The 24,816-nt window shown below is 43.4% G+C and overlaps 1 protein-coding gene across 1 annotated transcript in view; it reads left to right on the forward strand.

The window, feature by feature from the left end:
• Positions 1–3,500: 3,500 nt before the first annotated feature.
• INTS9 (integrator complex subunit 9) overlaps positions 3,501–24,816 on the forward strand; it is a gene marked incomplete at its 3' end in the record, with an annotated part of 46,989 nt that continues 25,673 nt past the window's right edge. The window contains exons 1-7 of the mRNA XM_009079169.1: positions 3,501–3,637; positions 8,862–8,922; positions 11,420–11,482; positions 15,190–15,329; positions 17,035–17,121; positions 21,999–22,119; positions 23,812–23,946. Of these exons, the coding sequence (XP_009077417.1) occupies positions 3,573–3,637; positions 8,862–8,922; positions 11,420–11,482; positions 15,190–15,329; positions 17,035–17,121; positions 21,999–22,119; positions 23,812–23,946 (672 nt within the window). The remainder of the gene's footprint in view (positions 3,638–8,861; positions 8,923–11,419; positions 11,483–15,189; positions 15,330–17,034; positions 17,122–21,998; positions 22,120–23,811; positions 23,947–24,816) is intronic.

A 24,816-nucleotide genomic window follows, 5' to 3' on the forward strand; every position in this document is an offset into this window, starting at 1 on the left:
CAAAGCCAAACACTTCTGGATGTGATTGTAGAGGCTGATACAATTCAAGGGGGAAAAAGCAAACTGGGAAACCTTTAAACAAATAAACCATAGTGAAAATGCAGAGCTCCTCAGTATTTAGAGTCTTGCAAAGGGACAGAGGGAGGGAAGGGGTGAGGAGGGAAATGCAAACTCTCTGGAATCTGCGCATTTTTAGACTTGTGTATAAATTTAAGGATTGGGAACCATGAGATCAGATTCTTCACCTTGTATTTTTCTGGAGATGTGTCTGAGTCTTGGGGTTGTGGGGGAGGAGTTGGTTGCTGTTTCCTCCTCTTCTCGTGGATTTGGGTTTAATTTGGAAGACCAGGGTAGAGGTGATGGACCAATGGAAGGTGTCCCTGCCAGGGGGGGTGGAACTAGATGACCTTTAGGTCTCTTCCAGCCCAAGCCATTCTGTGATTCTATGCATCTAGACCTGATTCAGACTCCAGTGAAAATGTCAAACTTCCACAAATTCAAATGTGCTTTGGTCCAGGCAATTCCAGATGCTAATTCCCCCCCAGATTTTAAGATGGTATGTGATAGTAATACTGGAGAGAGGCACTGCAGGATTTGTGGGCTTCATCGGGAATTCAGAGGACCGGCTTTAACCTGCACAACTGTGAATGTATTGGAGCTGCTAGTGTGAGCCTTCCTTTCTCTCTCGCTGCCATCCATGAGATCACCAGAGCTGCTCCAAGCTGCTGAGTGCTCAGTGGGAACCAGATGTCTGCAGAGCCTCTCTGAGGGCCTGAGCATCTGGAATTATGCCCTTGGGCTCTCTATGCCTAGCTGTCAAACTTCCATCCAATTCACAAAGCCTGCCAGGAAAGCTGTGAGCTGAGCTGAGCTGAGCATGTTTATGTCTTTTGTGTGTTTTGTGTCCTTTTTTACATGACTTATTTGGTTAGATGAGGCAGCAACTGTGTTATCTGCACCAGCCTTTAGCTGTAAGAGAATGAAGGTGGAAGCACACATATCTTGAGGGAAAAAGAACTTGCATTTTAGTGCAGTCAGGAACATGACTTGGGGATCTCTGGATCTTCTTTAAACAGTAACAAGTATAAACTGAGTGGAAATGGTCACATTTATAATGTGTGTAGAGACATAAATAGTGCAAACACTCTGATTCTTGGTTTCCTCATCTAAAATTAGAACCAAGGTGCAGGCCCAGAAATGTCACCTGTGCAAATAGCTGTATAGGAAATAGGGGTTGCTTTTTTATTTTCTTGTCACTTTACTCGAATCAGGTGTAAAGAGTCCGTTGACTCCCAGGAATCCATTTACCACAGCGTGACAGCCACAGATGGAGATGATTTTAGCTGCTTTTAAAGAAGGAAAAAGGAGGATTTTTCCAGTTGTAGGTGTCAGAGTTGCAATTTTTAAAAAAGCAAGGAAGTGTTTTGCTGATAAAAGTGGGGATATTTCATTGCCTTTTTTAATTACCAACAGTTTAGAAGCTACATAAATAGTTCTTTTTTTTTTTCCTTCATTTTTTTCTATTTACTTGGATTTATAGTTTCAGTTGTCAAAGTTCTGGTCTGGTGAGAACTTAATTTCACCTGAGTATATTACATTTGTGAATAAACCAACTTGTATCCTCACTTCTTCACCAACTTGGCTTTACATAGTGTGGGTTTTTTTAAATTTTGCTAGAAGAAAGGCAAAATGTAATGTAGCTCCTTAATAATTAAGGCTTTGTGAATTTAAAACAAAAGTCTCTGTGATATTTTAAATTTAATATTTGGGGCTTAGTAGCTTTTTAATATTTAAATATAGTTTAAAGCAGGTTTGTGAGGAATGTATGTAAATAGACTCCTCAGGAGCTGTTAATCCAGACAGTTGCAGTCCTGTATTGTGAGCAGAGGTAGAAAAGGAAATGATTAATCTCCCTTCCTTCCCTCCACTTGGTAGAGGGGTGTACAGAAAGCAAACCTAAGGGATGAATGAGTTAGAAAAAGACTGAGCCTGTTTTTAGTGCAGTGCATGGCCAAACAAGTGGCATTTTTTATCTTAATTGACCAAAACTTGAATTCAAAAGCTGAAGTTTGACCTGAGTATTGCTGTGTACCAGATGCCCAGACTGCAAAATCCCTCCTCAAAGAAGAGATACCCTCCTGCAGGGGCGCCAAGCTCTACTCAGACATTTATGTCTCTAATCCTGCATTTTAAAGCTGACCTTTTTATTCTCTTCTTATTCAAAGCTTGGGCTGCTCCAGTGCCTGGTTAAATGTTTGTCTCTGCGGACAGGAGGTGGCCGCATCTCAATGATGCCCAAATGCCCTGTACATAACCTGCTCCTTGGCTCATTAAGCTTCCAAAGCATTTGGGATTTGGATATACAAGCCTCTATTCAAGCAGGGTCGTCTAGTCCCTCCTGTTTCCTGTTTGTGTTTAGAAAGACAAAAAAGCAGGTGAGAACATGCCCCAGAGCTGCATGTGCAGTTTCCTCTGCTGCTCCACAGGAGGTATAGGCTGCACCTAGTTTCAATGTTTGAGCAGTTTTTCATGGAAATAAAACTTGTGTTGCTGCAGGGATTATCTCCCTGTCTATGCCAAGGAGTTTTCAAATTTGCTGGTCAAGTTTTACCAATAGGGCTGAGTTTTGAAGAAACTGACTTCCTGGAATTTGGGGGTAAACAGGTGATTGCTAAAAATCCCAGCAATTGTACATGTGTCCTAAATCAGAGAGAGGAGCTGTGCCATCCACACAACCCTTGGGATCAGAAAAAATGTCAGAACAAAATCTGCCCCTTGATGCCCTGACATGGGGAAATCTCAGTGAACACACACAGCTGTGAGACAGATTCATGGGAAAGCAGGTTTTGTTCTAATGTGTATGAAACTAATGCCCTTAAAAATAAGGGCAAAAATGCAATTTGGTGTGTGTATGTGTGTATTCACTCTGTTTACAGAGTCACAGAATCATTTAGGTTGGAAAAGACCTCCAAGATCATCGAGTCCGACCTGTGACCCATCACCACCTTGTCAACGAGACCAGAGCCCTAAGTGCCATGTCCAGTTGTTTCTTGGAGACCTCCAAGGGATGGTGACTCTACCACCTCCTTGGGCAGCCCCTTCCAAGGCCAGACAGCCCTTTCCATGAAGACATTGCTCTTGGTGTCCAACCTGAACCTCCCTTGGTGCAACTTGAGGCTGTTTCCTCTTGTCCTGTGCCTTGTTCCCTGGGAGCAGAGCCTGACCCCCACTTGATTGCATGTTCTGTCGGGGAGTTGTAGAGAGTGAGAAGGTCCCACCTGAATCTCCTTTTCTCCAGACTGAGCCTTCTCAGCTGCTCCTGCTGCTCCAGCCCCTTCCCCAGCTCCGTTCCCTTCCCTGGACACACTCCAGCCTCTCAATGTCCTCCTTGTCATGTAGGGCCCAGAACTGTGCACAGTACTCGAGGTGCAGCTTCACCACTGCCCAGCACAGAAGGAAAGGTCATGATGGTAAAGGTCATGTGTAACTCATCCTTATTTTTCTTTCAGTACTGCCTGTCAGGACATCCAACTTTGCCATGCAACGTGCTCAAGTTCAAATCCACCACCATCATGCTGGACTGTGGACTGGACATGACATCTACCCTCAATTTCCTCCCATTGCCTCTGGTTCAGAGGTATGTTCTGAGGCCTGGGAGCACTTTGTCTTCTTGGGTTGCAGTTGGAGTGCTGTGCCTGAAATGGTGTGCTGGGAGGAGGGAGGGGATGGGTACAAATGAACAGCATCATCTGATATCATAAATAGACTTTGTTCACTTAAAAATTCCCTTTATCAAAATAACGTCCTTTGGCTCAGTAGACGGAAGACATTTTATGGATTTATTGATTGGTTTTTCTAGATAATTTATTCTAAGCTTCAGTAAAGTATTGCTGCAACTGCTCAGCACAAGTGAGGTCACATATCTGTCATCTTTCTGGCTTCTTCATGCAAGATGAGATAAATGGGTAACTGAGATGGAGTGTGTGGAGACCAGCAAGGACTGTTTAACCACCACCTTCTCATGCCTTTCTTCAGAGCACAGACTAATGCAAAGCCAAATAGCACTTAGCTGTCCTTGTTAGTTGCCTTCATGGCATATTTGTTCCCTCTCCAAAGTGAAGTAAATTAAAGGGCAGTGCAGCTGGGCACAGGACTGGAACTGCAGGGAAACAAGAGTGGTCAAGAAGAGAATCTTGAGATCAAGACTCTTCTATGCCCTACTACAAAGTTGTATTTTCCCAGGTTTTTAGATTAATTTGGCTATTCACTTAGGGTGACTTGTGTCAGTGCAATAAATGACAAAAATTAACAGTTGGAAAGGTGGGAATGAGTATCCCTGGGTGATGGGAAGCAGTAGGGGTTTTCGCAAAAGCCATTTAGTAGCTTTGATCCATGAGGAAACAAGTGAGGAATGTTCTGGGTTCAGGGGAGGCTTGATTGAGAGGGGAAGAATATGAGAGGGAAAGGGAGTTCCCTAAGTGACCTAATGAGGTTAAAGGAGTTTGTCCAGCACTTCCTATGATTTTATATTTTTTGGAGAGGAAATAGACAATATATGCATTGTTCTGCCAGAACCTGGAGTTCAGGACCTGCTGAAAAGAGGCAACACATGCCTTAAGAGGGTTCAGTGTGATAGATGATTTTTGTCCCGTTCCATAATGCACCTGCTGACTGTAATGTTTAGGGACAGTAGATTTTTTAAGGCATCCAGAAAATTTGGGAAGTTCAGATACAGACAGAATTACCTTGCATTCTCTTTCTCCCACCCTCCAAAGAAAAAGGAAATTGAGATAGGAACAAGTAGCAAAATGAGGTGATTGAACAAAGGCTTAAGAGGCTCTTTAGAACTGCAGGAATCGGCACTCCCTGGGGATATGCCAGCTTGGTCTGCTGATAGCAGACCCTGGGAATGAACAGCCAAATTGCAGGTCACAACCTGGAATTCCCCAAGTACCTCAGAATGTCGGCACTAAAATGACTCAAACTCAATAAGAAAGGATGTCAGATGTGACCCCCGATGGCCCAGTGGAATCAGAGCAAACACTTGGATTTAAATCCAATCAATCTTGTCGGTGAGGTGATTGAATACCCCTTACAGCAGGGATTGTCCTGAGCACATGGACTTGGGCAAGTAATTGATCTCTTGAGTACTCTACAAACCAGGTGTCCTGCAGAGAGTTGGGGAAATGAGTTAGAAACTTGAGGAATGTGGCTGCCACTGGAAATTCCTTGTTTTTCTGTAGTACTCATTGTTGTACCGTTATACATCAGGTGTTTGTTACCATTATGTCTAAATACTTCTGAAATCCAAATGTGTATTATCAACACAACACAGGCAGGTGACAGAGGTGACATTGACATCACTTATCAGGTAAGAGATGACCAGGACTGACTGTCTAGTGTGAGGCATGGAGCACGACAAGAGTTTGAACAGAGGTCTGTCAGATCTGAGGTTATTCCCAGCTGTATTTCCTCTCAGATCGAGGTGTGCTAATCTGAGGTGGACCCATGTGAGATCTTCAACAGAGAGCAGCTGTGTATCTCTCTACTGTCTTTAATCCAGAGATCTCCAAATTATTATCCATGAGCTACTTGGGTTCTGCAAGTCTCAGTATCTAATCTGCAAAGTTGCCCTGATTTTTACCTCTGTGGAGCATAAAAGTTTGATATTACAGAGGATCTTTGCTCTGCAGCTCAATCCTGTGTTGTACCTGGCATGGGACTCTCCTTGAGCAAACATTTTGAGAGCCTTTGCTTTAATCTGTAAGAGAGGGAAGTGCTTCAGTGTTTGTGGCATTAAAGGGACTGGACATTTTTTAGAGCTCTTTCTTCTTCAAAAAAAGCCCATCAAAAGGTGTTTAGATTCCACCTTGCCCTGGAAATGGCAGTCCTTGTTCTCAGCAGCCCATGGAGCATGTGCAGAGCACCTGCAGCTGCCAAAGACTTCATGCTCATGTACTTTAAAGGTTTGTCAACTGGAAGTTGCTCTCCTGTACCAAAGTCAAATGCAAAACGGTGAAGTGAACATGTGGGAAGCTCTTAACCTTTCCTGTCTGCCCATGACACACTTGCTCACATTATTTATGGGACAGTTCTAGCTATTTTGGATTAATCAATCACTCTATTACAATGTCAAAACTATGTCGGCACGAACTGTGTTACTTCTTGGCTTCAAGGTAGAGAGTCCTCTCTGTCCTGTCTTGCTTATTTCACTTTCAACCACACACAGGACCCATCTGCTGATTTTGCCTCCCCTGACAAGACCCTACACTCTGCAGTGGAGCCAGGGTAGTGCTAGTCAGTAGTGCTCTTCCATCTGGAATAAAGCAAAACTCATACCAGGCTAAATTATGGGGAGTAGGGCATGTATATGAGGGAAAGTTTATTCCTGCCTTATGCTGGTGAACCCATACATGGATTCAGGTTTGGATGGCAAATTGCAGAAGTGTGCTGAGGATCTGCAGAGGGTGTTCAGGGGCCTCCAGGATGGTCAGGATCCAGAGCCTGTGACTACATGGAGAGGTTGTGGGAGCTGGACTGGTTCAGTCTGGCAGAGAGGAGGTCAGATACGGACCTAAGAGCCCCCTGCATCTGTTTTAAAGAGCCAAACCTTTCTGAGAGTGGCAGGCAGTATGAGAGGCTAGTGGCCACAAGTTCTCTTGGGAGGCTCAGGTTGAACATTAACCTCCCAGTGATGAAGGTTTTCTTAGCACTTGCAGCCATCCCTGAAGAGGTTCTAGAATCTCTTGTGCCACAGATTTGCAAGGCCATGGCTGGACAAAACCAGGCTGACCTGATCTCATGCTGGTGTTGAGACATTGGACTGCAGACCTCCAGGTGTCCCTTACAGCCAAGGTTTCTGTCTGTTGGGAAGGTTCCGCGTGGGGAAGCAAGCGGCCGACTCCGTGTGGGTGATAAAGCAAGCTCCAACTTTATTGTCCGACAGGCTCTTTTTTATACAGTGCATGGCAAGCATATAACTATCAATCATTTATAATTGGCTAAGCTCTAAAGATAGCATTCAGGTACTCTCCTTGCTTGCAGTTACAGCTGTGAGGATTATCTCTTACTTTCTCAGGCTTGGCTGCGTTCCTAGCTGTTTGTCTCAAACTTGTTTGTCTCACCCTCAAGGACAACTTGCCCCTGCCATCTGCCCAGCTGAGTTACTCTCTATCTATATATATGTTACTATCTCCAGGGCCTTGCTTGTACACTGCATTCCCAGGTGCATTCCCAGGGGACTGTGTCCTTGCTCTTTTTAGCCTTCCCCAGGTGCATTCCCAGGATTATGTCCCCTCACTCTTAGCCATTCTCCAACATCTGTCTTCTCCTCCTGTATCTGTCGAAGTTGTTGCATATCAGAGTGGTTGTTCTTGCTTTTTCCCTGCTTTTTCCATAGCTCTTTTAGTCTCACTGCACCAATTCTACTCAGCCCCCTCAGTCTCCAAATTACTGCTCCCAAATTGTGCTTTTGAAAGTGTCAGTGGGGAGTACATTTAGCCATTTCATCTTCTCTGTCATCAGACTTCTTCAGACTTCCTCTTTATCCTCAAAAGGGGATTACACTTCCTTGGCAGAGCTTCTCAATGACATGTCCTTCTGCTCTCACCTCTTACCTTCTGTCTTCACTCCTTGAGCCTTAGATTTCCCCATTTTCCTTCCTTGTGGATTTCTGGGCTGCCAGTTAGGGTTTGTTCTTTTACATCCATGTTGGTCTGAACACAGCATTCCTCTGAGCCCTTGAATCACTCCCTATTTTTGAGCTACTCAATTTGAAAGTCCTGTTAGAATATAAGCATGTCTGTCTGTAGAGCCTAGTGCCCAGCACTTGCAGATTTTATTGCAACCAGGTTCTGTGTCCAAATCTGAGGTTGCTGCAGGGCTTGGTCTCAGGTAGGTTCACTTCTCTTTGTTTCCTAACCTTTTTGGATTTCTGTAGGTATCCTTAAATCTGAGCAGACAGTGGTTTTAGAGCTAAGTAGTAGGCTCACACAAAAGTCACATGTCACTGTGAGTTATTAATAAGTCTCAGTTGTGGTAGCAAGAAATGCTGCAGCAGTTAGTACTGTAAAGTCAGGATTACAATCTCCACCTTGAAATTTCTTTATTAGCATTTGAAACAATTAAAAAAAGGGCTCTGCTGTTGTTGACTGGTACCAGACCTGCCAGCTTAGCACATGTAGCTCACAGCAAAGCCTCCTTGCCTCTTTGGCCTTCCAACACACGTAAATGCTCTGGTACAGCTGTGATGTGGGTATTCAGAGTGAGAACTAAGCATGAAACTGTGGTTTAATTATAGTATGTTAAGGGGTTGGAATGGACCTTAAAGAACATCTAGTCCCAATCCCCTGCCATGGGCAGGGACACCTTCCACTAGACCAGGTTGCTCAAGGCTTTATCCAGCCTGGAATCCTGTGTCTACAAATGGCTTAGTCCAGTCTTTCCCTGCCATTGCTAATGGGACTGTTTGTCTGTCGTACTCTGTCCCAGAGCAGTTTTTCAGTGCTTTTGTGTTGTTTCAGGCATAGAGTTTGTTGCTGCCCTAACTTCTGTGTATAATCCAGTTTCACCACAGGACAACTAAGCAGCAGTGAAATTCTCACCATAAATGACAAAAAACTCCCTGCATGCCTCATCCTCTTATTCTTTTTACTTAGAAGTGTCATAATCATGATTTGTAAAAGTCATTTCAGTGAACACTTAAGCACAGTGAAACTGTCTCTCTGTTTTATTGAGACTGTTAGTTCCCTGAGACAGAAATGCTGTTCTCTGCCTGTATGACACCACATAGAAGGTCTGTGCTTAGCCACTGATAATGATACAGTTAATATTGCAATAATTTTTCTTCTTCCTTTCTGCAGCCCCAGGCTGTCCAAACTTCCTGGTTGGGTGTTGAAAGATGGAAGCACATTTCTGGACAAGGTACTGTACTGATGGTTAAAATTTTCTTGCCATGCAAAAAGCTACCTGTCAGTTTAGGAACTTGTGCTGCAGGAACAATCCTTCCATGCTGACTCATCCCAAAGGTTCCTGTGTGTACCTTTACCAGCCAGGATGTCCTTGTTGGAGAGCAGAACGCTTTGAAACAAAATGCTAATAGCAACTCTGAGGCTCTCAGTCTTCAGAGGTAGCTTAGATTATTAAAAAATCCTCTTAAAATGCACCAGTCATCAGTGTGAATATTTTTGTATTTCATGGAGCTCCATAAATAATAGTGCTCTGCCTTCTCAGAGTGCCTTTTGTTCCACAGTCTCACTTGTCTGACACTGAAGGTTCAGAGCATGCTTATAAATGAGGGTGGTGAGTACCTTTTTTAGGCATGAGAACTATGAGAAAGCGAATGGTTTGCCCATGGGAGGTCTCTTAGAGAGGAAAAGCATGTCTTTGGCCTCTGAAACCAACATGTGTTCTGCTGCTGGACATAGCAGGGAGGATTTTATCTCCAGCGTCCCAATTCTAAGACAGAACTTCCTCAGCTACATGAGAGACACACAGAATTTCTCTTTTTTCCCCTCTTTTCATTACATTGGTTTTGTAGGCAGAATTTTTCTGGGGCTTCAACCAAAACTTGGCCCTGCAGTGTCCAGCTTGATCTGCCACAGGGGAACAATGAACACAAAAATATATCAGATGTTAGTAAAATAGGCAGATACATTTCAAATGTGGCAGCAATAGGTATCAGTGGAGAAAATACTGTTTTAATAGACTGTTCCCTAACTATGTGAACATTAAAGGAAATAGCAATAATAGTTCTTTTGTAGGGGACTTTGAGGTAGACAGAATGGATTGATCTGATTTTTACAGGCAAGCTGAAGATCATAGATTAAAGACCTGATTTTTCTTCTCATTGGAGACAAAAGAAACTGTACAGGCAGCATTTCTGTTAGTAAAATAGTAACAGCTCTATTCAGAGCACTTGCTGGCAGTCACAGAGCTGCAGGGGCTTAGGGACAGGAATGGAATTACTCAGTTCGAATTCCCTGGAATTTGTTTGTCCTGAACCCCAGCCCTGGTCTCAGAGCTTTGGGCTCTGTTCTGTCCAAAGAACAGACAGGCTGGCAATATAGTTTTGTATGGATTATGTTATATTTATATGGATTTATGTGGGATGTATTTACATTTCTGGTGTGGCACTGCTGCAGGGTGTCCTCAGGAGAAATCCTCAGACTCACACAGTGTCAATGGAAATCATGTGTTAAAAATTCAAAGGCAGCAGCTTGCCTTCACCTTGACCACTGTGACTGCTTGGAATGGTAAATCCTTTGACCCATGCTGGAAAACGGCAAGGGCAGGAGTCAAAGGGGAATGTTTTATCATGTGGGGTGGACATTCCTGTTACAGCCCTCTCTGGGTGACAGTTATAAAACTTCCGTCCTGGAGAGGCACTGAAATTTGCTGTGATCTAGTTTTAATCATTTTGAACTCCCTCGAGATGAGGTTAGGAGACTTCTGCCACTAGATGTAATTGCTCATTCGTTATTAGTTGGCAGGTGCACTGTAATTATTAAGAATTGGATTCAATCTTTAATTCTGTCAGTCTGAAGCTGGCTGAGACCACTCGCTCTGGGACAGGAGAGAAGGCAGAGTGGGTGGGAGGTAACCTGTGAGGTATGTTAGGAGTAGGGTTGGCAATGTTTTTGTTGCACACATAGCCCTGAACATTGTGGGTTTGCATGTGACAGGTAAAACAGGAAGAAAATAGAGGACTAGAGATCCGGTGGAGATAAATCGAACAGAAAATGCCACGTGGAGCTTAGATCCCCCGAAGTTGTTTCATCAAATGCTCTGAGATAGGGGCTAAAAATTATTTTCTGGTCCTAATAAGCTAGAAAAGGTTGGATGTTACTGGGAACCAAAACTGATTTCTAGACTTGCCTTCCAAGCCCCCTGCCCGTGGTTGCTAGGACTCTTTCCTTACCTGCAGTGTGTGCTCAGGAGAAACCTTCACACTCACACAGTGTCAATGGAAATCATGTGTTCAGAATTCAAAGGCAGCATCTCCTACCTTCACCTTGACCACTGTGACTGCTTGGAATGGTAAATTCTTTGACCCATGCTGGAAAAGGCAAGGGAAGGAGTCCTTACCTGCTCTCTCTGTTCATAGAATCATGGAATAGAATCAGGATCGTCAAGGTTGGAGGAGACCCTTAAGATCATCAAGTCCAACCGTTAACCTGTCTCCTCATTCCTCCCAACGAGGATCTGATCCCTTCAAGTACCAAGAAGCCTCATCTCCTGGAAGCAATTTCAGCAGATCTGCTTACACCAAATTGTGCCCAGAAGGGGAATAAACAGAATGTAGGAAGAGGCCGAAAATTCCCTGTGATAAAGAAAAAATTTGCAATGTGCAAACTCTGCTGCATTGGAGTAACACTGTGTTGTGTTTTTGTGTCTTTTCTGTTGGTGTGTTTTTTTGCAGGAGCTAAAGGAGTGCTCTGGCCATGTGTTTGTAGACTCGGTGCCTGAGTTCTGCTTACCAGAGGTGAGTTTGTCCAAAGCCTTAGTGAAAAATTTTACTCCAATCATGAGAGAGAAACTTGCTAAATTATTATTAGCAGATTCGTTCTAATGTATTAGTGCTCAGTAAACAATACTGCTGAAACCTGTGTGTGGTTAAGGTACCTCCAGTATCTATGACAGTGGAAAAAGAATGGAAACAGCTCTATTCAACAGTGGTTTTGGGAGCTGTGGAAGGTCTCCATGAGCAGATCAGTATCTCACACAAGAATAAGACTTAACTGGCCCTTTTTTATGGGCTTTCCAAAGGCAATCTGACTGAGCTGGGCTGACCATGACAGGATGCATGTGCTGATCTAGATAAGGGCAGGGAATGAAGACAAGGAAAGCTGCTTGTCTCTAACCACAGATGCATGACCTCCCCAGTGGACCTCCCCCAGGGAGCCAAACCATGGGGTTAAGCCAGGGTTGGATTCTGCTGGGCTGCACTTCTGCCAGCAGCACATTTAGGTTAAAAAGTTTTGCTGCCTTCTTTGCTATTCATCACTGCCTCTTTGAGGGAAGAACTGTGCCTTCATATCCGCTGACAGCTGCAAGTGGCTTCTTCTCTGGTCTTTACAAGAATTCCTGGCTTGAAAAAGAAAAAAAGAAAGGAAGGCTATTGAAGGTGTTTGAATTACCTGACTGGGGTTACCTGACTGATCAGGGTAGTGGTGTACGTAGGAGTAAAAAACTGAGTAGAGAGAGGTGGGGGTGAATGATGGGAAATAGACTGAGAATAGTATCCTCTTTCCTTAGTGTGTTCAGACTGTGATACAATCAGTTCTTTCATTTCATGTTGGGGTGTTTTCTCCATCTGTCAAAGATCGATAGTTGGTTTTGGGCAGTGATTTATTTTTTTCCCCTTTCTGCCTGACATCATGGACAGGAAGTATGAAACCCTCCTGGAAGGTTGTTGTCAGCTTGCTGGGGTTCTGGCAGTAGTGTGTCTGCATGTTGATCCCATGAAACTCACCTCTGGCAGCTCCTGACTCTTGTCATCTTGATTCCTCGAAGAAAGTTGGCAGCTCTGGTACTGGTTTTGGCAAGTGATTCCAACAGATCTGTGTGCAATTGATTGTTTTCCCCAACTGGAATGGATATAGTCCAAAAATCCCTAATCCAAACCCCTGATAATACTGGATTCTTGTGAGGTTTCTGGTTACTGTCCTGTGGAGGGAATGTATGTAGGAATGTTTGTATGTCTAGAAAGTGCCATTATGGTCCAGATCTTGGAAGGACGGAGTTTATGTGCTGGGTTCCCTTTGGAATCGAGGCTGTGTACAGGAATGATAATCCTCTGGGGTTTAGGGTGTTTCACCCAGGCTTGCTGGTTACTTTTTGGGCTGGAAAATGGCCACATATGTAGCTCTAAATATGACTGACAAGGAGTCAGTGCTTCATTATAGTCATGTTATCACTGTATGTAGCTGTGTCCCAGCAGTCCATGTCACAGCCAGCTGCACATGTCATCATTGTAGGGGCTTTGAAAACAGCCTCTCAAATGTTTTCCAAAGTTCCCAACAGATGCCAAGTCTTCTCCACAAGCACTAGGAAAACGTCTGCTGGTGATACCCAGCTCATACCTCGAGCTTCACAGCCTCACCTGGCTGGAGGAGGGTTCAGGTGTCATGGCCAACTGAAAGCATCAGCAGAGTAGAAATGTTGCTGGTGTTTGGCTGCACAGGATAAGAAGGAGCTTGTGTGTAAGAGACTTTGTGTTTTTCTTTGTCTTCTTCCATGCCACTTCTTTTGAAGAAACTTGTCTGCAAAAGCAGTTAGTTGGAGAGTCACAGTATCGCTTCCAGGAACACCATTGCCAAAGCAAGCCAAGGTTTGGATCTCATCCAGCAGCCACAAGGTGATAAGAGGCTGTCTCAGCAGCAGAGTACACTTCCACATGTCAGAGTGCAGGGTGCAGCCCTCTCTGTGCTTGGCAGCCTTTTGCTCTCTCTCACTTCACATTCATGAAACATTTTGAAAGCTCTTCTGTTCAAAGGCACTTTAGTGAGATCACCACAAGTCCCAGGGAAGGTTTTACTTTGTTTTGATTTTGACACCCTTTTCATCCTATTAGTAAATGCTTCTGGATGCTGAGATGTGGGATGCATAAGCTTGGAAAGTGGTAGCATGTGTCCTCCTCATCGCTCACCTGAGCATGCACTCAGCTCAGTGCTGGAGCACCTCTGCTCTGGAGCCAGGCTGGGAGAGCTGGGGGTGTTCAGCCTGGAGAAGAGAAGCTCCAGTGAGACCTTAGAGCCCCTTCCAGTGCCTAAAGAAGCTTTGAGAGAGCTGGAGAGGAACTTTGGACAAGGGCCTGGAGGGACTGGAGAAGGGGGAATGGCTTCCCACTGCCAGAGGGCAGAGACAGATGGGATATTGAGAAGAAATCCTTCCCTGTGAGGGTGGTGAGGCACTGGCACAGATTACTCAGAGAGGTTGTGGACTCCACATCCCTGGAGGTGTTCCAGGCCTGGTTGGACAGGCCTTGGAACAACCTGGTCTAGTGAACGTGTCTCAGCCCATGGCAGGGGGTTGGAGCTAGATGGTCTTTAAGGTCCCTTTCAACCCAAGCCACTCTAGAATTTGATTCTGCATGCTCTGGACACAGCCGAAAGCCAAGCCATGACGACTCAGCCTGGCAGGATCCTTTGATACTGTGCAGGCAGTATGTTTCTGCCTGGAAGCTCAGCAAGATAAAAGGTGCCCTGTCACGAATCTGAGGATGGTGTTTCACCTCTCATTCTCAGCTTGGAGATCATGGCTCCAACATTAGCTGTGATCATGGACTGAAACCATGAACACTTAGCAAGGAGTTAAGCAGCTTGTCACCAGAGCACTGTGTCAGCCCTCTGAAAAGCCAAGTGACCTACTTTCTTGCCTTTTTGATTCAAATTGCTGGACCAAGCCTTGTAATCAGATAATATGTGCTTGATGAGTGTTGAATTGCATTAGCTGTTCTATAATAACTGAGTTAGAGGTCATATATCTTGTAAATTTCTGACTTGACACCATTTGTGTTGCAGCATTACCAGTAAATATTTCTAATTAAAATTCTTTTAACAATGTGTGAAATCTTCTTTCACTCTCAGAACTCTTGTGTAAACTGTCACTTCAAAACGAATTGGACCCACCCACCTCTTTTGTTGTGTCCTATGAATGAGCTTCATGTCCTCTTGTAGAGAATGTGAATGATAAAGATGCCAATGGTTAGTTTGGGAAAACAGGAGAATTATTTTAAGCATATGAATAAATACAATCTACATTCATGTCTCGCTCTCCTGGGGTATAGTATGATGTGCTGTATAAAAAATTGGAGAGACCCTGCTAAATCACTGTTGGAGAAGTTTGGGTGTCTGTTTCTCCCTAAGGAAGTGCACACATCAGTTTTTCATAAAAGTGTACTCACCTTGGATCTCATAGCAGCAGCCATTTCATTACATGGAAGATAGACAAGCCCAGGACATAGTTTCTATCCAGGCTGGAGAAGGAAGTAATTTTAGGGGGCTTTTTAAATCTTGTTAATTTAAGGGAAATGCTAATCTTTGCCACAGCTGAGACTTGCCCTCCCCCCCTTTTTTTATATAATCCAGTTAAATTCCTGCACTAGAAAATTTTAAAAAGCAAGTGTAAGAAAGCTTTTAAACTGCATGAATGGGTTACATGTTGCTTATCTCTTTCCTCTGTTTGCAGACTGAACTGCTTGACCTCTCCACAGTAGATGTAATCTTGATCTCAAACTATCACTGCATGATGGCATTGCCCTATATCACAGAGTACACAGGATTCACTGGAACAGTCTATGCCACTGAGCCCACTGTTCAAATTGGCAGGTAAAAAGCCCCTTAATATTCTCTACTCCCCTTTCATCACTGCTAAGAAGAAGGTGTAAAGGACAGTATGGGTAGAGGAGTGGTGTCTAATGTACCGAAGAGGCTCTTAGGCTGTAGCTGAATGCCAGCCAAGTCCTTAGTGCTGCAAATGTGTTAACTCAATCTTTCCCAACCTCTGGAACCATCTGTCCTCAACGTTTACAGCAGGTCTGTTGTGCTGAGTCCAGGCAGTTGATGTGGGACAGGAGATCTTGAGTGGGCTAAGACACCTTGAGCAGCAATTGCCATATAGCCAACTTCAAACCCTGAAAAAACAGGAATCAAATATATCGCTACTCCATTTAAACAAAAGGAGTCTTTCCATCAAGAAATGACTTGTTGCTCAGAGGAGCTGTGACTGCCCCATCCCTGGAAGTGTTTCAGGGCAGGTTGGACAGGGCTTGGAGTAACCTGGGCTGGTGGAAGATGTCCCTACCCATGGCAGGGGCTGGAATGAGATGATCATTAAGGTCCCTTCAGCCCAAACCATTCTAGGGTTCTATGTTTCCATATGATCACAGTTTCTTCCAGTCCATGGAAGGGAATTTAAGATTCATCTCAAATGACTCCAGAGAGAAGTGCTAAGAAAAATAGCAGAAATAGGAGACTCAAGCAGAATATGTAAGACCTGACAGTGCTGTCAAAAAATTAATACTCAGTCATCAAATTTGATTTTGTTACAAAGGTGCCTGTTGAGTGGATAGGTCAAAGGTTGAGCTTGATGATCTCAGAGGTCTTTTCCAACCTAGTTGATTCTCTGATTCTGTGAACACCAAAATCTGCAGATTTGTCCCTTGGTGGGGCCTAACTGGACTTGTGCTATGTGCATCTCTCATGCAGAGCAGCTGCTGTGTTCAGTAAGTAGAAGCTAGACCAGGCCATGGTATCTGGACTACTCTGTAAGCACTTTAGGGCAGGAATCTTTGCCTGTTAAAGGTCCTGTGCAAACTTTCCATGCCATAGTAATTCCCCCATTGTGTAAAACCAAACAGACACTGAAGGCCCTCGTAGGTGAAAGCAGTTGTATAAATATGAACTAGTAGTAGACCTCTGGGGTTTGCTGGCCCAGAGCTGAAGATAACAAGCACAGTCTTGTGGGAGAATGTACTGGTGTCATTCTCCCCAACCCAGGTCATTCCAGACACTGTTCTTCAGCAGGTAAATCTATGACTTCCTACCTTCAAGGGGAAGCCTGCACACAAGTACAAATGCTGTTTAAGTTTGGGCAGTGAAATCTGCAGTAACAATTTTTAATGCCTGCCATATCTTTCTGTCTCAAATGTGCACTGGTAGATGAGAAGAGTTCACTCTGACAATGTGTTTGGCCTCTCTAGGTGATAGAGGCATCAGCTAACGAGCTTTCATTGTGCATTTTGTCTCATCCCATATGACAAGCAGTCAGTAATGAAGAAATCATCTTGCACTTTCCAAATAACCATAACCCAGTGAGACAGAGCCTATGCTGTCACAGCCAGGCAGACAGAACTGGAAACACTCAGAGGAGAAACAGGGATAGTGTTGGTAATCGCTGCAATGCCTCTGTGGGAAGATCCCTCTTTAAAACTGCCTGATGGTGCTACAGTTTGTGTGGTATTTTGGAAAGATGTGGGACAAATTCTCTCCTGTGTGAGAGGCTTCAATACTAATTTAGTGATTATCTTTTCAGACTTCTCATGGAAGAACTGGTGAATTCCATTGAACGTGTGCCAAAGGCTCAGTCTGCCTCCATGTGGAAGAACAAGGAGGTACAGAGGTAAGGAACAAGTCACCCGGAAAGGTGACTGTCCCCCAACACTAACCAAAGGGTAAGATTCACTGTAATGATGGGTCAGCTCCCACCACCGTTTGAGATTTGTTGTTAAGCAGAAAAACGGGTTTACAGTTGTGACTCCTTGGTTGGTTCTTTCTTTAATTATGTGCATATTGTTGGTCTTCCAACAACACAAGTTTGATTCTTGGAGGAAAACTTGGTGACACCAAAGTCTCCCCTGATCTCCCCTCACATAGTTAAGTCCATGATCGTAGATAAACCAAGCAGATTTTTGTATTAACATCATAAAAAGTTGTTGAAATTTGCAGGTTATTGAAATTTAATTATATTGTATCGGAAGGATTCAAATTTAAAATTAGATTTACATTCGTGTTTGCTGAAATGCTAAGATAGTCTAGACACAAGTGCTGGAGGTCACTGGTGGCCAGCCACAGAACAGTGCTACCTCTCTTCCCATCATTTACACCTGAACAGATTATTTTGGCTTTCCAGAGCTTGGAAGCAAATTAAAATCTGAGTTAAAAAAAGGTTATTTGGAAACTCCATGTCCATTATTCTACCTTTACATAAAAACAAGATGCTCAGAATTGAGGTCTTTTACATCTAACATTTTGAAACCCTATGGAATCTAAAAATTATTATACAGTTTACTAATTGCAGATAATGCTTTCCTTGGAAATAAAAACAGTTTTAGGTGCACAACATGTTCCTTGGAGGAGACAGTTTCGTTTTTAGCACATTTCAAAGATAGAGATGGTTGATTAGAAAGTTATTTTTAAAAGCTGCTTTGTGCATTTTTAATTGATCTCCCATTTTCTCCTCCTAATTCTTAAGGTGGCTTGATTTAAAAGTTTACTATGGAGTGAATTATTTCATACAGGATAAAAGTAATCTTGATATTTTCCAATATCGCAAGGCAAAGAAATTAAAACTGCAAATTGCTGTATTTTTGGCTATATATTGTGTTCCCCTGCTGAGCTTAGGAGCAGTGTTTGCACTGTGACTCTCACTCTACTGAAGAAGGCAAGTAAAACTCAGATGTTAAGCAAAACTGAAGGCAATAAAGTTTATCAGGATTTTCAGAATAGTGTTTTATACTAATTTTGGAGTCCAGTGGCCTGACCAGACTCACTGCTGCAGCTCTCAGTGGTGTGAGGAGAGAGGACTGGAGCCATTATTCTCGTCACACTACTGCATGTGTTTTGTATGCATGGTTTAAAGGAGGATCATATATCTTGGAGCTCATATAATGTCACTTTCCTGGTGGTCATATTTTAGGAAAAGTGCTGTCTGGCACTTTGCATGCTGCTGACTATTCCAGAGGCAAACACAGAAAAGGAATCTTTGTTCTGATTCAGCTGCTATGGAAGGCTGGAGTCTTTTTTTGTTGAAATTATATTTAAAATACATTTTCTTATCTCATACTGCTGGAGTAGTACCCCAAAATTGATAGTTCCTCCTGGGTACCACCACGTAGCTGTTGTAAAGGGGTACCAGGGAGGTAGGAGGTACTAACCAGCTGTTTAGCACCATAAATTTGTGTGTCATAAACTTTGCCACAGACTGCTTCCAGTCTGTGAGCTGGAACAAGGGGACAAATCTGCATTGCCTTTTCACCTCTGCCCCACCTGTGCTCTGAGTTTCACTTCCCTGTGCTCCTGTAAAACAGAGCTCCTATCCACCACAGAGGGTATACAGGGACTTAATTAATGTTTTCAAAGTGTTTAGAGATTCCTGGAGACAAGTATCACACAAGCGTGAATGGAACTGATTATTAGAGCATGTGAGCAAACATCTCCTGATCCACAAATGAGCACCTGGCTAATAGCACATGCTAATAGCACATCAGGGTTGGACTGACATCCGTTATTTAAGAAAATGTGATCCTTGATGAATTGTTTTTTTTCATCCTTGGCTGTTGCCAGAACAGAATACTTATTACTTCTGAGTCTGACTTCAATTTTTCAGGCTGATCAATCCCCATTACTGCTTTACAGTTCAGCTGGTTCTGCTCTAAACAGTTAGTATAAAACACAAAGTATTATCATCTTCATTAGATAAAGCATCGAAGCATTTTAAATGCAAGTACTGTATAAAATATAATAAGTTCATTATAGTGGTTTACATTTTTCCATCATCAGATCAGTCTGAACTAATTGCTTAGCCAGTTTTATTACCACTGGGTTTTGTTTTAAATGAGCAATCTCATGGAAGCTCTGGAGATGTCAGCCAGGATATCTTCCACACTGATTGGGATTCAGGGAGTAAAGAGGAAGTTTGCCTTAAGAAAGACACTTTGTTGACTTCTTGTTTGATGGTTTCTTATATCTTTTAAAGTGTCTGAAACTGGGTGTTTCCGGGACAGTGGTCTGATCTAGCTTGGTGCTGCCACCCTCCTCTCCCTTCAAACAATTCTGTGATTCTGTGTCATATATTGCCTTTTGCCTTGACCAGGAAGGACTGTCTTTGTGCAGATGCCCAGTTAAGAAAACAAACCTCTGAGTTTCTTCAGCATAAATTTTTATCCTCAACCATGCTGCTCCATGCAACCTCCCTGTTTGTGACTGTCCTGGCATCTGCCCACGTACATCTGGTTGTTCTGAGGTGATCTGTAACAGGATGTTGCCATAGTATTAGTAGATTTACTCCAGACCATAAAATATCCCCTAGTACCTCTCTGTTCAGATTTTAAAAGTGAGGATGACAGGCTGAATGTCAGTGGGGACACATATGAGGAACCAGCAGTCCTCGTTGCCACTCAGCAAAATGAAACCACTGGAGACTGGTGCCACTGGGCTCTGCTAGGGATCTGAGTATGTTTACAGTGCAGCCACAGAGTCAAGGCTAATAGGAACTTCCTTCAGTCACCAAGGACAATTCCCCACTTTCTCCATTACCTGGAGAAACATTCTCTTCCCAGAAGAGAAGCTCCTGAAAGCATCCAACACTAAATGCCTCTTATGGTAGGTTAAAGGCTTTTACAGGCAATTTGCTTCAGTGCAGTGGTGGACAACTATCCACATTGTTTGGCCTTTTGTTGCTTACGACTTCCCAAAAAAGACCTTGAAGGCTTTGTTTGTTTCCTGAAGCTCAGTGTGCTTTCAGCCAGGATGCTGGAATTGCAGATATCACTCTAGACCTGTGCAGCTCTCTTGGCAAGAGCCTTAATCCTTTCTTCAGTATCTTAAATTATGGAGGAGTTCACTGACCTAGTAGATATAACAATAAATTAAATTCCTTTAAACAAATTGATCAGAGAAACTTGACCAATTTCCATAAATCTTTGGAAATTGGTTTGAATTAGCCTTTGATTTAGCATTGGTTTAATATACACAAAAAAAACCCCTATTCTTCTTAAGCATTTGGCAGCTGTGCTGCTTCCTGCCTCACTTCGTGTTGCTAAGGAAGATTTATTTCCCAGAAGTTAGCCATCTCTCTTCCAGCCTGTGACATTATATTTCACTTCTTCCCTTGACAACGCTGTCCAGCTAACTTGCAATGCTGTGAAGAGCAGAATGGATGGATTTTACTTTGGTGTAAAACATCTTAAATACTTCCGTGTAGGGGATTTCACAGAGCTCTGCAGTGTCAGCTCATGTATCCCTGCCAGTGCACTCAGAAGGCAAGTGGGGGTGAAGGCAGGGATGCTGAGGTGCAGGGGCACACAGGGGCTCTTGGAAGAGTCTAGTGACAAAAATGAGAGCAGAGCTGTCTTTGTTCATGGTCTGGTGCTTAGATTTTAATCACAAGATTGTTTCGGATTATTAGGATATTAAATTGTTCAGATGTCTTCAGATTATTAGGATATGTAAAGCAGACACTGATCCAAGATCTCAGTCATCTCTACCAATTCTGGTGGTGTATTTCATGTTCATATCTCAGATCAGCCAGCATCCTTCATCACTGGTGAAAGTATCACAAGAGTTGTGATAGCACCTGCATCACAGCTATTTCTTTGATGCAAGGGCTGAGTAGAACAGTGACAAAGAGATGGAGGGCAGTTCTGCTGAGAACTGCTTGAGGGTGCTGGTGGGTAAGAGGCTGGACATGAATTGGCAATGTGCTCTCATGGTCCAGAAAATGAATTATGTCCTGGACTGCATCAAAAGCAGTGTGGGCAGCAGGTGAGGGGGGCATTCTGCCCCTGTGCTCTGCTCTTGTGAGATCCCATCTGGAGTACTGCATCTAGCTCTGGAGTCCTCAGCACAGGAAGGACAAGGACCTGTTTGAGTCCAGAGGGTGAGAATTGGTTTTTGTTCAGCCTGGAAAAGAGAAGGCTTCGTGGTGACCTAAATGCGGCCTTCCAGTACCTGAAAGGAACCTACAGGAAAAATTAAGAGGGACTTTTTACATGAATGTATAGTGTCAGGACAAGGGGGAATGGCTTCACGCTGACAGAGAGTGGGTTTAAGTTAGATATAAGGAAGAAATTCTTCCCTCTGGTGGTGAGGCACTGACACAGGTTGCCCAGAGCAGCTGTGGCTGCTCCATCCCTGGGAGTATTCCAGGCCAGGTTGGATGGAGCTCTGAGCAGCCTGTTCTAGTGGAAGGTGTCTCTGTCCACAGCAGGAAGGTTGGAGCTAGATGATCTTTAAGGTCCCTTCTAACCCAAACTAGTCTGGGATTCTGGGATTTTAAGGAGAGCTGAAGGAGGGCAGTCCTTGAGGTGAGGCAGAATGGGCAGTGTGGTTCTGCTCCTCAGTGGGCAGAAAGCCTTGCTCCTCACTTTGAAGCATCAGGCACATTGAAAATAAACCCAAAAAGGAGTAAAATCTCAGAACTGAAAGAAAGAAATGGATGTAAGAACTGATGATCCACCAGGATGTTCTGAAGGTGCCTACACCCCTTGGTCTCTGCAGGTTGCTGCCTGCCCCCCTGAAGGATGCGGTGGAGGTGTCGATGTGGAGGAAGTGCTACACCATGCCCGAAGTGAACGCAGCCCTCAGTAAGATCCAGCTGGTGGGCTATTCCCAGAAAATTGTGAGTACTTGTAAAGCTGTCCTCAGGTCAACACCAACAACTTGTTTCCCAGTTTTTCTCTTTCCCCTCTGGATCCTATGTGTAAGATCCAGTTACCAAGCCTAGGAAAGCAAGGCAGGGTTATATGGCATGTTCCACAGTCTGCCTCCCAGAAAGGGTTCTTGTTTGCTGAAATCAGGGAACATCCATTTGTTTTTCTTCTTCCTTGGGGAGGCCAATTTTAAGGCAGCATACCTTCAAATTTGGAGTTGATGGTTGGCCCACTGAGAGCTAGGAGGATGTTCCAAATGAATGTATCCTCTCTGTCTGTAAGCCACATCCCGTCCTGAGTTACTGTCTCTCACTTCTGGGAGTCTTTTGAGTGCTTTAGCCTCCACTTTCTTTCATACTGTAAATTAGGGATTGTAAACAAAACCTAATGGTTCAACATGAACTTCAGGAACTCCTTTCCCAGAGCTCCCAGCTAACAGTTGCTGTCTGTAATGCCCTTGACTCTAATCCAGTGTAATTTCCAGAAGGAACCGAACCAACAATTCAGTAGTTTGCAGATCCACTGTTCCTTATGGCTTGTAGGCAGCTTGCTCTTCTCTGGGCCATGGGACCTGCTCTTGTTGCTCAGGGTCATAAGAAATAAACAGATGGCTTAAAGTAAGTTTTGACTCCTCAGTTTCCATGGGTTGCTGGTTGTTACTCTTCATTTTCAACTATCCCCACAGTGTGGATGCATCTCACTTAATTTTAGCTCTGTGCATCTGAGCCAGTCATTTCTTTATAGTTACTGGGAAAAAAAAGGGCATGTTTTATCTCTTCCCAAAGCTAACTTTTTTAATAATCAGACTTTAGAGCCTTGGTGTACACACTCCAAGGGCTGGAGGCCCTGCCTTATTTTGCAAGGCATCCAATATGTATTGAGATACTAGAAAAATCATTAGTATTGCATGAATCAGATGCTTGTTCTATTATTCAGTAACCAGAAAGTAGATCACATTAGGGGGGTATAGGTGGAGGCTTATTTTCCTTTCTCCAAACAAGTAGAACACATTACTATGTACAGATAAAGCAATGCACTTTCTAATGACACCTGGAAAGGAGACAACTGTCAGGTTGCTCATGCTGAAACTGAAATGTGAGTTGAGGTTGCAGAGTGCTATTTCTAAATCACCCATAGATAGCATTTTAAAAGAAATAAAGTTAGAAGGAGAGTGAGTTAGAGGTTAAGTTTGTTTTCCACAGTAAAATTTGCAACCCAAACAGAGTTTTATATCAGAAGAGAAGTGCTTGTCCTTTCTCCTCTCCTGCTTGCCTAGATCAATGTAATTTGACTGAAGGAAAATAGGGTTTTCAAAGATTTAAAACTACTACAAGCTTCTTCAATACAGCAATGCAGGCAGAGGACCAAGACCCTGGGTGATTGCTTCATTTAGAGCCATGGTTCAGTGTGAACTCAGATTTCACAGAATTGAGATGTAAGAGAGACTTTATGGAAACCCTGCCTCAGGAAAAGCTTTTCTCAGGGCATGTGTCCTGTTAGACATGGGTAGATTAGACACAAAGCTCAGGATACCATAAACCCTTCATAAAGGCTTTGAGTAGCAGAACCGCTTTTAGAATTAGTATCACTGATGATAAAATGACCTGTTCTGACTTCTTTTGGGGCTTGCTCAAGTTAATGTCTGTTGCTGTGTGTTTCAGGAGCTGTTTGGTGCTGTGCAGGTCACCCCTCTGAGCTCAGGCTACGCTCTTGGAAGTTCCAATTGGATTATCCAGTCACACTATGAAAAGGTTTCTTATGTTTCAGGATCTTCTCTACTTACAACACACCCTCAGGTACAGCCTCTGACTTTTGTTAATCTTGTATAGGGGGAAGTGTCTTTGCTCAACAAAAAAAAAGAAGCTTCTTCCAGCTGGGATCAGGTTTAGGATAGAAGTTGTACGAAGCTAACTGTTACCAATGGCTGAAGTTAATGGGCACTGATAAGACCTATTACCCTGTAAGTGATAGGTATCAACATTTACAAGTGAAAGATAACTAAAATTCTTTGTTATTGATGATTTAGTGTTAAATTACAACTGTGAAATTCTCCTTCACCCTAAATAGGAAATTTTAAACAGAGTTAAACAGTGGAGCATCAGTGACTTTTCTTTAAATCCATATTTCACTGAGGAGTCTTCACAGACAGTTCACAGACTGCTCCTATATCACTTCTGAAACATCCTTCCTTGGGAGAAATGATAGCTAACTGCCTGCCAACTTTTCCACCCTGCTCTGCTAAGGGCAAAGTCTTTATAGTGCTGTAGATGTAATTTCCAGTAAATTAATTCTCTCTAGATCCATAAATTCTTAGTGCAAAGAATGGCTTGAAGTTCGCAGTGCTCTGTGCTTCAGAAGTTGTCAAAATAGTTAAAAGCATTATTAGCAGGAGGTATTTAAAAATAATTTAGAAAATGTGTCAGGTTCATGATCAGTAAGTAATTTCCCCCAAGGTGAGTATCTTCTGAAGAGCTTTTGCTTCTGAGCATCCTTCACTTAAAAGCTTGATCAGAGAACTGAGCAACTACAGTAGATAAACGATCCTTAATAGTATGGCCATACTTAGCTGCACAAAATGTATCAGAGCCTGTAAATCCCTTGTTCTCATCTGAGTTGTGCTCTCTCATCCCCTCCTAGTGAAGGAGCAGCAATATTGGACAATACAT

Source organism: Acanthisitta chloris, unplaced genomic scaffold (assembly GCF_000695815.1).
Source record: "Acanthisitta chloris isolate BGI_N310 unplaced genomic scaffold, ASM69581v1 scaffold1277, whole genome shotgun sequence".
NCBI lineage: Eukaryota > Metazoa > Chordata > Aves > Passeriformes > Acanthisittidae > Acanthisitta > Acanthisitta chloris.